This window comes from Talpa europaea (assembly GCF_964194135.1).
Source record: "Talpa europaea genome assembly, chromosome: 7".
Classification (NCBI taxonomy): domain Eukaryota; kingdom Metazoa; phylum Chordata; class Mammalia; order Eulipotyphla; family Talpidae; genus Talpa; species Talpa europaea.
In genome coordinates this window covers 99,845,956-99,862,184 of record NC_140074.1, presented here as the reverse complement: position 1 = coordinate 99,862,184, position 16,229 = coordinate 99,845,956, and the positions used below count along the sequence as shown (strand labels likewise).

General features: G+C 47.2%; 1 protein-coding gene across 2 annotated transcripts; it reads right to left on the bottom strand.

Annotated features, from left to right (window-relative positions):
• Positions 1–430: 430 nt before the first annotated feature.
• Positions 431–14,923, bottom strand: SHMT1 (serine hydroxymethyltransferase 1; the record flags this gene model as incomplete). Of its 2 annotated transcripts, XM_084237370.1 has the most annotated exons (11): positions 431–710; positions 1,042–1,152; positions 1,620–1,736; positions 2,491–2,613; positions 4,047–4,163; positions 5,544–5,756; positions 6,232–6,313; positions 10,087–10,247; positions 10,603–10,718; positions 13,997–14,142; positions 14,828–14,923. In XM_084237370.1, 11 exons carry the CDS (start codon positions 14,921–14,923, stop codon positions 538–540), a joined length of 1,455 nt encoding a protein of 484 aa, XP_084093496.1. In that variant the 3' UTR covers positions 431–537. The 2 variants fall into 2 exon arrangements, with proteins under 2 accessions (XP_084093496.1, XP_084093497.1); XM_084237371.1 differs by lacking the exon at positions 4,047–4,163.
• Positions 14,924–16,229: the final 1,306 nt, after the last annotated feature.

Below are 16,229 nucleotides of genomic sequence, written 5' to 3'. Positions count from 1 at the left end.
ATTCTGATATAAAGCGCAGAGCGGAAGCTTCAGGAGAATTTCCCTCTTCCATTGTAATGGTTACAATTCAGCAGCATCCCTCTGGGTTGGAAATGGGCAGCTTTTACAGACTACAACTTGGGCTTCTTATCTTTTGAATTGGATTGGGGAAAACTCAGTAACTGTAAGAGAAGAGGGAGTAAAATCATCAGAATCTTTGCAATAGCCCTGCCCCACACTGTCTAACTGAATTATGGGTAAAAGGCTAAAAAAAATTTCATTTTTTTCCAGAAAAATTACATAGATTTGTGAGAAAATCAGGTTCAAATTTAAACTTGTCTTGGAATTACTAACAATGAGCCTTGAACAAATTTTGCGTTTTGAAGATTACATGTGTAAAGTCCAAAAAGAAACCTTGGAGGGCACAACACAGCTGACCAGGTCCCAAGTGGGGCTGTTCTTCTCTCTCTTCTCAAAAGGTTCTGGGCCCCTCCTAGGCAGCTGACCCGATGCCGCATCGGTACGTCCACACTGGGGAAGGGCAGCCAGCCGGCTCCTTTAAAAGTCAGGCAGGCCAGGGAGAGGGAAGAGAGAAGCAAAGCTCTCCACTTCTTCCCTGAGAGCCCTAATGGCCCTTTGGTACTTCTCATCCCCTTCAAGTTTCTCCTTGAACTCTTTCAGGGTGGCCTTGACACCCACGTCATTCTGAATCTGCAGAGTCAGTTCTATTCCTGTGTGGGCAAGAGACAAAGAATCAATCTGTGACCTAGCAGGCCCCCTACCTCCTGGAAGCCCTACTCCCAGATGCCTCCAGTGGCTGGGGGCTGTGATAGCTGTAGGTATAAAGTCACCTTAGAGCTGCTGCTTCTATGCACTCTTCCTTGGGCAGGACAGGTGCACAAGCCTCAGACAGGAGGCAAATGTGGTGGTGGTGGTGGCCACCTCCTGTCCCTGGGACTCAGCCCCGACAGAAATGTCTGTCTGTGGCTGGGTCTCAACCACTCAGCCAAAAACTCCATGCACGCAATACAGTGTGACAAACTTCCACACCTTTATCCTTACCTCTGTGAATCAAGTGGGCTACTTTTTGGAACTCTTTTTCCAAAAGTCCTCGGGAGGTGAGCGCTGGAGTCCCCAGTCGCAGTCCACTGGGTCGCAATGCACTTTTGTCACCTTCGAGATAAACAGATTATGTTCCTGGGCCACACCCAACACACCACTGGGCAAAAAGAACAGGCCCGCAGACAAAGGGGAGAAGAGCAGAGCTGATTTCAATACTGGAATCAGCAAAATTTTCTGGCTACTCATTTTATAGCTGTCTGCTGTTTAAATACTGACACAGGCCCTTGCTCCTGACATTGAGGTTAGCCAGCCTGTCTGGGTTTGAGATGTGTTGCCCACATTTGACTAGCAGCCCATGGAAAAGTCCAGCAGTCTTCCAGAGCCCCCTCCCTCCTTCATCCAAATGCCTGTAGTGGGCTGGGAGAGTCCCTCTTTAGCTCCCACCCAGCATGGTGTGTCTGTCCCCTCCAAATTGTTTGATGTCTGTCGCCAGAACCAAATTATCTTCAACTATAACTATGGCCAGAGGAGATGCAGACAGGAGAGGTATAACAGCAGAGAAGATCAAGAATTCTCACCTGGGCAGGTGTTCTTGTTGCAGGCAATAGAACAGGCCTCAAGCACCTTCTCAGCCCTGCCACCATCGGTGCCTTTGGAACGAAGATCCACAAGGATCAAATGGTTGTCAGAACCACCTGGAAACAAAGTTGAACATGTATGAGTGCAGAAGGCTGATGCATGCCAAATGAAGGAATCTCTCCCGAAAAGGGCAGGGTGAGGGGGCTGAAGTGGCTGAGGGTGGGAAAGTGAGTACCCCCACCTATGTTCTGGAGGCACTCCACCTGCCCAGGGTCTACAAATTTGACAGAAAGGGCAGAATATCTTGGGGGGAAAAAAGGTGGGGGGCAGAGTGGTGCTGATGACACAGGATATAAGGGGAAGATGACAAGAGATTTTTGTAGCCCAGTTAACCCTTGAACAACAGGAATTTCCACTGCGCAGGTCCCCCTCTATGCTGGATTTCTTTAAACAAACAACATACACTTACAGTGTTGATAAATACAGTAGACTACTGTAAATATTTTAGTTGTGATTTTCTTAACATTTTCTCTAGCTCACTTCATCATTAGAATGCGGTATATGACGTGTAACATACGAAACGTGTTTAGCAACTTTTTATGATATCAGTTCTGGGAAAGTCAACATCCAGGTATATGCAGATTTTCAACTGTTCAGGGTGGGGGGAGGGGATCGATGTCCCTAACCCACACATTGTTCAAGGGTCAGGGTGTTACCACCACCTAAGGCCTAGCCAAGGAGACAGCTGGCACACCGGCTCCTCTGGAGGTGAGGTGGTCCCCAGGTGCCCCACAGCTATGGCCACAGTGCCCAGGGCCACCGCTCTGTGGGTCACATCCTGATAGGACAAACCACTATGTCTGTGGGTACCTGTTACCACTTTGTAGCCCAGCTCCATCAAGGTCTTAGCCAGAGCCCTGCAATTGGCCACCACCTGGTGCTGATAAAGTCTGAATTCCGGAGTCATGGCTTGCTTCAGGGCCACAGCAACCCCTGGCAGGAGACAAAGGGTCAGGAAGACAGGACAGGATCAGAAGACAGACCAAGATTAAAAAAAAAAAAAAAAAAAAAAAAAAAAAGGGCACCCCTTGCTTCCATTCAGGCTTCCCTGCTTTTCTATGTTATTGAAGGGAGTGGACTATGTTACCCCCAAAATGGTACAGAGCTCTTTATCAGTGGGGAATACATTCCAAGACCCCCAGGGGATGCATCAAACCAGGGATAGTACTGAAGTCTATATATACTGTTCTTTCCTACACATACATACTTACAATAAAGTTTAATTTATAAGTTAGGCACAGTAAGAGATGAACAATAATAACTAATGATAAAATAGAGCAGTTATAACAATGTGCTATAATAAAAGTTAGTGAATGTGGTTTCTCTCAAAAAATATACATAGTATTTTCCAACTACAGTTGACCTTTGGTAGCTGAAATCACAGAAAGTGAAATCTCAGAAAAGGAGGAGCACTGGATATTTTTAAAGTTACAATTACATGGCTTATCTCCAGATCTTTACTGAAGAAGTCTCTTCTCTTGAAGGAAATGCTTCAGAGAAACTTCCAGGTATGGAAGGTATGCTAATGTTAAATGGAAAAGCTGTTCTTAAGCAAGATGGATTTTACAGCCCTTTAAGCTAGATCTGTGAAATGGTTACTTAGCTGCCCTAAAAGCTAATGCTTTGACACCCAATTTGCAGATCCTTCAGACCCGAGCCTGGGTGAAAGGGGCAGCCCAGCTCTGCCTTGCACATCTAGACTCATCAGTGCCTTGTGTTCCCTCCTGAGGCTGCTTAAGGGGCACAGAAAGTGGAGGAGAATGCGAAATACTTGTGTCTGAGCCTCCAATCAGTGTTTGTGGAAATGACTGGCAGAGGCTTGAGCGGCTGCAGATAGGGTGATTCCAACATCTGAGAGTGGCAGAAACTGTCAATGCCGAGCTTGTGGGTAAAGCTGTGCTTGTGGGGAGACTGTGACACCCTCTGTGAACATACCCACCCCCTGGTGCCTAAAATTCTACCATTCACTGCTTCCCCTTCTCTCTCTGGAACTCTCCAATGCTTCTCTTGATGGAGAGGTTACACCTTCATCCTGGGCTCCCCCCATGAATGTACTCTACCCAATTGCTTTGTTCCAGGGAAGACAGTGGAAGAACTCAGATCATCACAGATTTCACAAGCCAGGTGTACAAAGATGATCACCCAGCAAGAGATATCATTGACAGCTGTGATACTGTCACAGAGGACATTCCTCTACTTTCTTCCCACTGTGGAAATCCTGACACACTTTTGGTGAACCCGTGAGAAGGAAATAGGGGTCATAGGATGAGCAAAAGTGGGACAACCACCTGACTGCATGGGGGCACCTGGGTGAAAGTATTCCCCACCCCCCCCAGGGCTCTGGGTTTGGTTTGGTGATGTTTTACCAGCAATGGCGTGGTTGTGGGGGCCCCCCTGCAGGCCTGGGAACACAGCTGAGTTGATAAGGGACTCCAGGTTGTATAAAATCTCTTTGCCGGTCTTAGCATCCACACTGCGCACTCCTGGATGAAGGAAAATAGTAGCATGCAAACATCTGATAGGCGGCCCATTTGTTTTCTCCCTGTCTGAACTCAAATCCAAACTGGCCATGGGGGTGTGTGCACAGGCCTACTCTTAGCAGGCCTGGCCCGAAATCCTGGGGAGCAAAGGGGCTCCTTGCTTCCAGGAGGGCCGACCATCCTTTCATAGATGAAATGTAAGAATAAAAATCTCCCTCCACTGAGAAGAGGACAAAGGATATGCCTCGGGCATATTTCCTCAAAGAATTGTCCAAGAGAACAGTCTTCGTGGATGACAACTTTGAAGGAGACAAAACTCATTTGCCTGTAATGTATAATTATGTGTAATTATAAAATAACAGGGAATAAAGTCCCTTTCTGAGAAAAAGTAAGTTCATCAGTAAGTGCTCGTGTCTCTACAGAGCTTCTTGGAGCACTTTACAGAAATGAATTTGTTTACTCCTCACAACTGCAGTCTAAGAGACTGCACTATCCAGATCCCCACCCTGGAGGTGAGGGTTCGGGCACAGAGAGGCTGCATAACTGTCCTGGGATCCCACAGTGTATATATGGCACAGACAGGATCGGCTCTGGCCAAGCAGGTCAAACAAACAACATCTACAACAGTGGGAGAAACAGACATCTCCCAGGCAGGTGGGGATGGCTACCTGCCTCAGTGAGGTCAACACACCTAGAGTGCAGAGGTGGCAGCACACTGAGCACCTGAGTGGGCACGTGGTGTGTCCAACCTGGCCAGGGGCTAGGCAAAGAGACCCTTCAGGGCTAAAAGAAATCCAGTACCAGTGGATTCTGCTGATGCAAGAATCCACTAGTTCTCAGCTAGTTTCTCTGCTGATGCAAGGGGAGTGCATCTGGTCTCTCCCTGGGCTGAAGAAGTGGATATCTAATGTGGCTTTCGATGTGAATCAACAGAAATTCCTCACTAAAATGAGGAAACTGGTACTACGGTTTATACATTAGTGTCTTATGATTTGATTTCTGATTTGAGTTCTCTGGACCACAATAACTTCACCAAAATAACACTGCACTTGAAGCCTTCTGGTAGGTCCCAGTCAGTCACGTCATCTTCCTTTCCCCGCCTCTTGTGGGGATTAGTTCAGCCAAAGGATGCTGGTGCCCAGCACAGCATCCTTTCCCAGGACCAGGTTACCCAAAGAATGAGGCAAGAGTTGTGGCTCAGGGCTTCCTTCTAGATCCCTTCTTTAAAGTTCTGTCACTGGCCCTTCATAAGCAGATCTCTAAGGAATCCTAACACCATCAAGGAATCCCAGGTCTGCTTTTCCCAGCTCCCCAGAATGAACATGAGTCCCCCGAGGAGAACAGCCACTGGCACCCCCCTGCACCCCACACATAGGAGCATACCTCTCCTGTAGAAGATCATGCCGGCTCTGCAGCCTCGCAGGGTTTTGTGGGTGGTGGTGGACACCACGTGGCAGTGTTCAAAGGGGGAGGGCACCACGCCAGCAGCCACCAGCCCACTGATGTGTGCCATGTCGGCCATGAGATATGCCCCGTTGTCATCTGCAATCTTCCGCAGCCGAGCGTAGTCTAGGTTCCGGGAATAGCAGCTGGTTCCTAAAATAACCAAGGGACCCAGTCAGGTCAGTTAGCCAGGAGTCAGCTACAGTGCAGATCGGCAAAATGGTCTCTGGATAAGCATATGTGGAAGTCTGGAGAGTTCTCCCTCTCAAATCTCTGTAAATGGAATCAAAGGGTGCCCTCCCAAAACATCTTCGTGCCAAAGGCAACTACTCTGATCTTCCTCTTCAATATCATGGTGGTTGGGATGGCCCCCGAGTATTACTACCACCTCCAATTAGCCAGGGATTAACGTTTCGAGATGCTTCAATGAGAACACCACCTAGTACACTCGTGGCAAAGACGGACATTTGTCCTGAAAGAAAATAATATACTTAGACCCAAGAAGCTCAGCTATCCATGGTGGAAACTAGGAGTGAGCAGGGACAGGGCAGGGGACATCGCCACATCTCCATTTGGTAAGAGCAAGGAGTCCTCAGATGAGCGTGGCTGCTTTCCCCCCACTCATCACCTGCGATAATCAGCTTCGGGTGGAAGAGGCGGGCATTTTCCTCCAGCTGCTCATAGTTGATGTAGCCAGTGTCTGGGTTCACCTGCGGAACACCATGGAGACATCAGACCACCTTCCAGCCTGGCTGTGCCCGCCCTCCCACTAAACTCGCACCAGCTGTCAAGGACAAGCTGCCTTCCTCCTGTATCTGTCCAGGCTGTCGGCTCCACACCATGAAAACAGGAAAGATGTCCCAGAGCAGGATGTGAGGGGTGGGGCAGGTCATGCAGCCTGCACAAGTGGTATAGACAACCAAATGCCCTCACAGACCCCAGATGCCATAAGGGCTACCATGGGGAACATGGGTCGCTGCACCCCGGGCTTCACCCTGCCGAGAAGGAACCAGGAAGTCACTACAGAATGACACAGGTATGACAAACATGTCCCATGTAATGTAGGTGTTGAAACGCTGTCACTTTCAAGAATGAGACAAAATGCTCGCTAATACCACTCCTGGCCCAGGCACAAGGAGGCAAGACAAAGAAATAAAGGCAAAGAGTTAGAAGGTGAAAGAAAGCTGACATTACTCAGGGATGCCAGGTATTTACCTAGAAAGCACTGTCAGAATTAACAAGCAGATGCAGCCAGGTCATTGGGTTTAAGGTCAAAAATCAAATTATATGCGTGTATGTAAGTGATAAAAAAAGAAAATGAAATTTTAGTAACAATACATTAGTGTCAAAAAACCTAAACAAATGAAAAACATATAAGACCTTGCACAAAATGTTACTGAGAGAAATTGAAAATTTTTTAATTTTAGTAATTAAGGCAGAGTATGTCTGTGGGAGCCAAGATTCAGCTGGAGTCCAGAAACAGAGCCCCTTCTGATAGACAGCCACCTGGTCCCTGACAATGGCCCTGCAGGGAGGATGGTTTTCCAATAAATGGCAACTGGTCAACTGAATATCCACACAGAAAAAAAATGTTAACTGGATCCTTAACTCACCCACACAAATCAATTTCAGATGGATTGCAGATCCCGCTACATGAGAAACATAAAACAACTGTGTTTCTTTTTGGCACGTGTAGGGTAAAGAAAATGTCAGGCTTTTCTGCCCTCCCGCCATCAGGATAGATGATGGATCCTTGTCCTGAATGCATGCCTGATGGCGGGCACCTGGAATAGGGTGTGGGCATAGGTAGATGGGATTCAGCTGAGTTAAGACTGTGCTTTTTAAGGGCGGCGTCACGGGGACGCCAGCAGCAGCAGCAGTAGAAGCCGAAAGAAAAGCCAAGAAGCAGCAGAACGAACGCCAGAGAGTCCAGAGAGAGTGAAGACTTGCTGGGGGCTGGGAGGCCTGCCAGCCTCTACCTGCCACGTAGCCGCTGAACCCCAATAAAAAACCTGCAAAACCACTGAGGACTCTGACTCCTCTTTCACCTGGTCTGCATGGGATCAGAAAACCTGCACTGTGTTCTGCCCTGACCTTTACAGCATGTATGTCTAAGAAAGTTCAGTTTGTTAAAGTTACACTATGACATACATGCCAAGGGGGAACAAAAATGGTTTCCAAAGGGATTCCTGTAGGAAAAACTCCAGGGGTCTACGATATGAGAGCCCTCTGAGGAGGTGGGGGATGGTCATGTCCGAAACACTCCCGCCTGGAAACTTCATCCTCTCCCCGCCACTTTGCCCACCAGGAAGTACCAGGACCCCTGGAGGGAAGGCTTGGGGTTTGGTGGTCTCCCTTTCCAAATGAAAAAAAAAAACCACACAATTGAACACAATCACACAAGTTTGTGTGCAAGCTTATGGGAACCAAGACGTCACCGGAAAGGCAGGTTGAAGGACGGTTTGTGGTTTAGTTTTCTGTGTTTTTTTTCAGGGCGTGAACCGGTTATTTTTCAGTCACCTGAACTTGGCAAGGAAACTGCTATCTCAATGAAAAATTAGCAGCTAACCCACAAGAAAAAATGGTCTTCACTCTAAAAATATTTAAAAAGGACATAGTAACCCCCAAATCTGTTGTTATTTTCTCCACATTTTGCTTTTAAACTTGTGCATTTTTTAGTTTTTCTTTTTTTAAGGAATTTTGAAAATATGACAATAAAACAGCTTCTAGAAGAATTCACAGGCATTTGTTTCATGAGCATTTGTAATACACAGCAGAGGTCAGAGGCAGTGGCAGGAAGAGAGTCCCCTCCCTCACTTAGGACCAGAGAGAAGGGATTCCTGAGTTACAGAGGAAGAGGAGATGGCAGGTTGCTCTTTCTCCAGAGGGTGACATGCCTGGTCTTGTGTGGATCTTTAGTTGCCCAGAGGATGGAAGAGAATCCCTGGAGAGGACAGGGGCTGAAGACAAGAGCAGATGCTCAGGGAAAGGCTGGGCAAGGAGCGGCCTGGTAGGCAGAGCAGCCTTGGTGGTTGCTGATGGAGACCAATCAGGTTTGTCTCTGCCCATAAGGCCAGTACCCACAGGCATACCTCTAACAGGTGAGCTATGGCCAAGGTGGCCAGACTTGGCCCTCTACACCCCTGCAGCCCACCATTATGTGGGCTTCCCCACTGCGGCCTGCTTAGTTAGGGTCAAAGATGAGGGTAGCTAGGGGATAAGAGAGGACAGGGGTGCAGCACCAGGCTTGTTAATCCAGAAGAGACTCTTCAGGAATAGCAGACATTGGGCAAAAAGAGCATGAGGCTGCCCAAGTTGAAAAACAAGAGTCCTCATTCTTTCCATAGTGAAAGCAACTATAGAAATCAGCTTTTCCACCCTAAGTGCACAAACTGAGCATTGTGTCGCTAATAGCACATTCAAAATTCATCTTCAAGGTCAGTGCTGGCCAACGATGATACCAGTGACTGGAAACACCCAGGCTTCCCATGAACAGAAATGAACCATCGCTAGCAAACAAATGCACACATGCAAACACTAGGGCTGAGGCAAGGTCAAATAAACAGCAACCAGGGGTATGCAACTAAGACCACGGAATGCCAGCATAGAACACTGACTGCCTTAAGAGAATAAAATGATGTGTCTGACATTCAGCAGAACATAATGATGTGCTGCTCTCTCTGTTCAGGGAGGACATATGAAACTATCAAGGAGTGGCCCATGTGCCGATAAACCCACAAGGAGATAGTCTTGGACCCAAGAGAAAATCATCAGAAGCATGGACTGTACCATACCTACCCATCACTCTAATGACCTTGATAAGTCACTATGTGCCCCTGCCCCATAACCCCACAAATCTCAGACTTTTTGACCAGTTCATTTATACCAACAAGGGCCCCCATTAAAAATCACTTGCCCGGGGCCTGCACAGCCTCACTGATTCTGATGGTGCTGGCCCCCATGCTGGGCATGCGGCTTGTACTGGCTATGGCTGCCTGGGCAGGTCTGGAATGGGGAGGACGAGGCTCTGGCTCCAACCTCTTGTGGCCGCAGAAGCCAGCTGACTCGGCTATGGAGGGCTGGGTGCTGACAGAGGAGCTGCTGGCTGTCCTTATAGTAGTGGCTAGCCTTGGGGGTCCCTAGCAGGACTGTCACCAGGTCTGGCTGTAGCTAAACTGGTTTCTGGGAGTAGTTACCCTAGCCAGCATTGCCCGATAGCTCTGAAGCAGATATCAGCCCTGCTATGGGGGAAACCTCAGTCTTTGCCTCCCCGACTTAGCTTAGTCCCTCAGTTCTCCATCCTGGCTGCCTCCTGCGTGCCCCAGATACCAGAGGAGTCTACAGGGAGGGAAGTGACAAATGGTGGAAGATGGGGAATTCCTGTAGTGCCACATGAATAAAACTACTCAGTCCTATAGGCACACCAAATGCTGCAGGCTTTCTGAGGTTCCGACTACGGAAATACAGAGATGCACTCTCTTACCTTATAGGGCATAGATTCAAAGAAGATGGACGTAGCAGAGATTTTCTTCTTGTCTGTCATGAACCCATGAGTCAGGTGACCCCCATCAGGCAGGTCCAGGCCCATGATGCGCCCATGGGGTTCCACCAGGGCTGTGTATACTGCGAAGTTTGCAGGGGAGCCTGGAACGGGCAGACCAGAGGTTTCATTACTTCTGCCCAGAGTGTGGTCATGAGGCCACCCTTCAGGAGTAGCCAGAACAAGGCTGGACACTGTTATGCATTCTCCAAGCCCCCAGAAGTTCCCCGCCCCCTTTGAGAGTAAGGGGGACACTCAGAGACATGGCACTACCTGGAAGAAGTGAGAACAGCTGTAAATCAAGGGCAGTGAAGAAAGCGGCACAGATCAGGAGGGGCCAAGTTGACTTCTTTACTTTCATTTATGGGCAGTCCTTACAGTCCTCCCAGGGAATATCAACCAGCCCTGGGAGACTGGCAGAAAGGGGGCTGCACAGGCCTGTAGGGATGTGACAATTACCTGAATAGGGCTGGACGTTGACCCCCCAGCTCTGGGGGTCCAGACCATAGACCTGCAGTGCTCGCTTCTGACAGAGCACCTCCAGTTCATCAACGAACTCGGTCCCGCCATAATACCTGTGGGAGGACAAGAGGTAGCTGTGATCCACAGCTGGCTCCAACCTCTGTGCACAAAGGTTCCAGTTTCTCCACATCCTCACCTCTGCTTGTTATAGTCTGTTTTCTAGAGGCGCTATCCTAACGAATGTGAGGGGATATCTCAAAGTGGTATTGATTTGCATTTTCCTAATGATTAATGATTTGCGCATCTTCTCATATGCTTGTGCTGTGAGTTGTTGCTTAATGAATAAGAGCTTTTTTTCTGCAATATGAAAACATTCTGGAGATGAACTATGGGCGTGGCTGCACAACTGTAGCCAGATCCCCTCCATCTTACAACAAAAAAACTCCCCTAAACTAAAAATTAGGAATAAGTGGAATTAAACGCTAACCACCTTTTATTCCCGTTAACTGGCTCCATTCTTGGGAAATTGATTGTGTTACATCCCCAATAAAATTCTCTGTGCCTCTTGGAAGTTGACAGTGGAATCAGAAACAAACACCTTCTGGGGCCTACCTGGTGGCCTAGGAGTTAAGTCTCAGTGCTATCACCACCGAGGCCTGAGTTCAATCCCTGGTCAGGGAGCTAACCGACACATTGCACAGCAGACTTCCCCTGTCTTGCCCACTGCTCCTCTTAGCTGTGTATTTCAGTAATTCCGCCTGTTCTGCTCCCCACTCTGTCTCTGGCGAATCCTCTCACACACACACCACCTCTGGCATACACCCCAGTTCTTCTACAAATAAATCAATCTTAAAAAAAAAGAAAAGAAATGAACACCTGCTGATTGCTAAGAAACACCTTCCAGGCTCACATCCTTTGTTCTGTGACCAAAGAAGGACGTGGTCTGCCCAAGCCTAAAGCAGGCAGGCCTCGAACAGAATTATAGACTCTCAGGGATGTCAGGACTACCAGGGTCTTAACAGAGCAATTAACCATTTTCCTGGGGAGCAAAGACAGGATGGGGATTCATGATCCCACTGAGGCTCCAGTGCCCCCACCTTCCCTGCTTCACACAGGCAAGCTGGGGCTTGCAGGGAGCTGTGGACAGTGTGCAGTGCAAATGGCCAAGTCAGGTCCTAGTTCTGCTCTTTACCAGCAATGGGACTTGTAGCAGCCTCCTTCACCTACCCAAGCCTAATTCCTTATCTTCAAAAGGCAGGTGACAGTGCTGACTTTGCAATAAGGCTGCAGAATAAATAAGAACGGATCATCATGCTTAGTCCAGTGACTAGACTACAGTGCTACATTTCTTCCACTTTACACACCCTTAATTATAAGATGACTGCTACCCTATTAGTCACTCAGAAAGAAAAATGCATTTTCAATTCAATTACAATTTGCCATCAAATCATTCAACAAAACTCTTAGAGGAGGAGAAACACCACCAATGATTGCTGGGCACCCTCAAACCACAACAGTACATACAATGAAACTCTGTCACCTCACAGGGCCAGAAATCATCTGCCTCATCTCTCTTCAGACAGAAAAGTCACTAGATAAGGACAAAAAGTCCAGGAATCATCAAAGGATTGTCTGCAAGGTTAGTAGAAATTTTAGAACCTCTGAGACAGCTGGGGACAACCAATTCTCTGACAACTGGGTCTACAATGACTCCATTCAATTCTACACTAAGTACCCAGAGCGAACACAAACCCCACTCAGGTGAAGGGTTCAAATGCCAGTCTCAAGTCCAAGTCCCCAGCCTCCAGTCTACCTACACTTCTGATTAACTTGGCTACAAACACGGGGGTCCCCACAGTCACCTCCCAAGTTTGGTAATTCACTAGAATAATTCATAGAACTCAGAGAGTGCTTTACTTATGATTATTCATCTATTATAAAAGATTCAACTCAGGAGCTGCCAAATTGAAGAGTCATACAGAGCGATGTGGGGAGGTATGCCACCCTCCAGCACTTTGAGTGGTCCAAGCCCCCGGCCATTTTCTTTCCCCTTCTGGACGTGAGGGCCTGGGGGCTGAAAATTCTGACTCTCTAATCATATTTGGTCTTTTTCTGGTGACCAGCCTCCATCCTGAAGCCATCTAGGGGTCCCATTCTGAATCACCTTATTAGCATAAAATCAGATGTGGGCGAAAGGGCCCACTACAAATAACAGGAGACACTCCTATCACTGTGGAATCCCAGTGGCTTTAGGAGCGCAATGCTGGAAACCAGCAACAAAGACCAGATATTGACTTTCAGCTATAACAGGGTGTGAGAGCCTCTGGATGACTCCCAGCCTGGCTATTTGTGTGCAAACTAAAGAGTCAATGAACCAGAGCCCCCCTTCTTTAAAATGTGGAAACCAGGGCCTCCCTGGTGGAGCAAGGGGCTAAGCACTGCACTATGAAGCAATCCGCAGCCTCTGTGGCATGAGTTCGATCCCCGGCTGGCCAGGGAGCAACCCACATGGCGCAGCAGACCTCTCCTGTCTCACCCGCTGCTCCCCTCAGCAGTGTGTTTCAGTCAGTCTGCCTGTTCTGTTCCCTGCTCTGTCTCTGGTGAATCCTCTCACCCTTCCCGCATCTCTGGCCTGTACCCCAGCTCTTGTATGTATAAATAAATAAATCTTTGAAAAAAAAATGTGGAAACCAGCACCCCCTCTTCCATTTGGTTGCTGCCAAGATCAAATGAGATACTAGCTGTGGAAACATTACAAGGCATGATGCCACCATGAGTTATTCAGGGCAGGAAAAAGACCACCTCTTCCACTTGTTCTCAGTCCTTCCCCAGAGAACCTCAGGGGCCTCGCAGGACAGAATACAGTTCAACTCCAAAAGTGACCCTTCTTTTTTCTGTGTTCTTTGGACACAAATGTATGCATGTGTGAAAAAGCTTAAAGGCAAGTTCCGTGATCATCTTTACCTGGCTTTATGGACAAAAATGAAATATAACTTCTCGAGGTTCTCAGGCTGAAATCACTGCCTTGTAACCAACCCTGGTCCCCAGTACCCTGGATTCAGTTTTCTCTTCTGATATAGATTTAATTTTTCCCATGACAATGACAACCTTTTATAAATGGATCACTCAGAGGACTAGCCATTTTCTAGAGGGGCTGGGTCAACAGTCCAGCAGCTTCAAACTCCTGATGGACTGAGCTGCTATTCTAGAAAGACCCAGTGGGACTGAGAATATTTGCTCTAGTATATTAGTGGTATCACATACGGGGCATCGTAAAAGAGTTCTGTCAAAGAGCAGGAACAGAACAGAAATCTCAACTGTTTAGATCTCATATTGATTCAGTACCTCACATCACTACGTCAGAAGCAGGCTGTTGCCAACCCTTGCATACCTCTGGCCTGGGTACCCCTCAGAATATTTGTTATTTAAGCACGAGCCAAGGGCTTCCAAAACTGCTCGGCTGGCGAAATTCTCTGAGGCAATGAGCTCCAATCCAACCTTCTGCCGGTTACTCTCCTTCTTAATGAGGTTATAAACCTGATGAGAAGAAAACAAACATTAGACATTTTAGGTTAACATTTATCTCTGACCAAAGTGATAGCCTAGTAAAGAGAAGAGTCACTATCACAGATTCATATTTTGCCCTCGGAAGAACCTCATAACCCAAATAACCAAACCAAGAAGACAGCTGTGGGCCTCCCTGGTGGTGCAGGTGTTAAAGACAGAGCTATCAAGCTATTGCCAGCCACTCTAGCACAAGTTTGATTCCTGGCTGGCCAGGGAGCAACCCACATGGCGCAGCAGACCTCTCCTACCTCCCCCGCTGCTCCCCTCAGCAGTGTATTTCAGTAGACCTGCCTGTTTTGCTCCCCACTCTCTCTGGTGAATCCTTTCACACCCCAAATGTCTGGCCTACATCCCAGTTCTTGTATGCATAAATAAATAAAAATAAATCTTAAAAAAATAAATTAAAAAATAAAGATGCTCCAATCTCAACGACCCTCCAGGTCACCAGCCCAGGGCTCTTCACTTTGTAGAGAATCAGGAATATGCAAATTTACCCTCAAAGGACTTTTAGCCACTTTGCCAGCCACTGCACTAAATTGGTCACATTTCTTCTATTGGCAAGGCTGTCCTGAGTGAAGTTGATTCAGGATTAGAACCAGAGATTGCAACAGCACCTTTGATTTAGGCACCTCTGTGAAGTCCCCACACATCTCACCTCAATGTCATTGTCTTGCAGGGGCTGCGCCAACATCTTATTGTGGGAGGACCACAGGTCAGCATCCTTGTGAGCCCCGTTGACTGGAACTGCCATTGTGCGGGTTCGAAGTCGTCTGAAAATGGGAAAATGCCCACCATTACATTTAGTCAAAGCTCATCTCCCGCTCATCTCCCCAGCACTACCTGATAAGCAGGACGGTACTCTATTGCAAAACCACAGTGTGAAACTTCAGGCTGAGTGTGCTAGGAAGGAGAGTCACCCTCCGTGAGACCCACGGGGACTCCTGCACCACCCTTTCTCAACAAAGCTTTTCCTGTTGATAGTTCATTTCCCTAACTAAACTAACTTCCCTGGAGCTAAGGACCAAGCATCATTTTCCTTTTTCAAATTTCCCACACATAGAGGTGACATGGAGCGCCCAGCACGGCAATCCATGAAGAGTTGCCAAATGACTGAACAAATGAATTGCGGACCAGCCTTAGTTTTTCTACTTTTCAAGTAAAGAAAATGGGCCTTAGTAAAGCATTACACAGTGTTGGAAACCAATGTGATCTTGATCAATAAATATTTCTAAAGAAACTTTTAAAAAGTCAAGTATTATGTTACCCCCAGGGCTGCATAGTAAGTTGGCCATGAAGGTCACACTCAAAACTCCAACAGACATGCCCTGAGCAGCCCACAGAGTTCCTGCACAAAGAGTGAGAGAAAGAACATGCTTGATTGAAATTACAAATAATTATAGGTCAAATTTGCATGTCTTTTTTTTCATCAGAAACTGCAACCATTAAAATACAATGGAAATATGATGTTTCTTAAAATAGGCTCCCACAAAGAACAAGAATTTGTGATCAGCGCCACCTTCCCTAGTGTTAAAGTTTAAATATTTATTTACAGGAATGAATCTCCCTTAATCAACCGCTTGCAGCTTTTCAGTAATTTTCCATTAATTCAATTAAGTTTTCATTTAAAATCCATTAATTCCACAACTATTTATTGAGGTCCTCCCCTGTGCCAGACATGGAGATGGTGCTGGGAATACAGTGGAGAGTGAAACAAAGTAAGTCCTGCCCTTCTGGGGAAGAAGTTAAGCAGCAAACAAACAAATGTACTGAGTGCAGTAGTCTAAACAGCAAAGTGCCATTGAGGACAGGAAGAAGGTGTTGGGGGAGGGAAGGGCTCACTAAAGAATCAATCACAGGGAGACAAACAGTTCTCAAGAATACAGAGAAATAATAAGAAATATCTATTGGTTTCTGTTCTTGAAACCCTTGTAATTTCTCAAATGATAAAGGAACTAGGAACAGCTCTTGTTCTAGTATTGGTTCTCTACCCCCGACTCCTCATATAGGGCTTCTGAATCCCTTGGAACTTCCTGGGGGACAGCAGAGTCTTTTGTTCT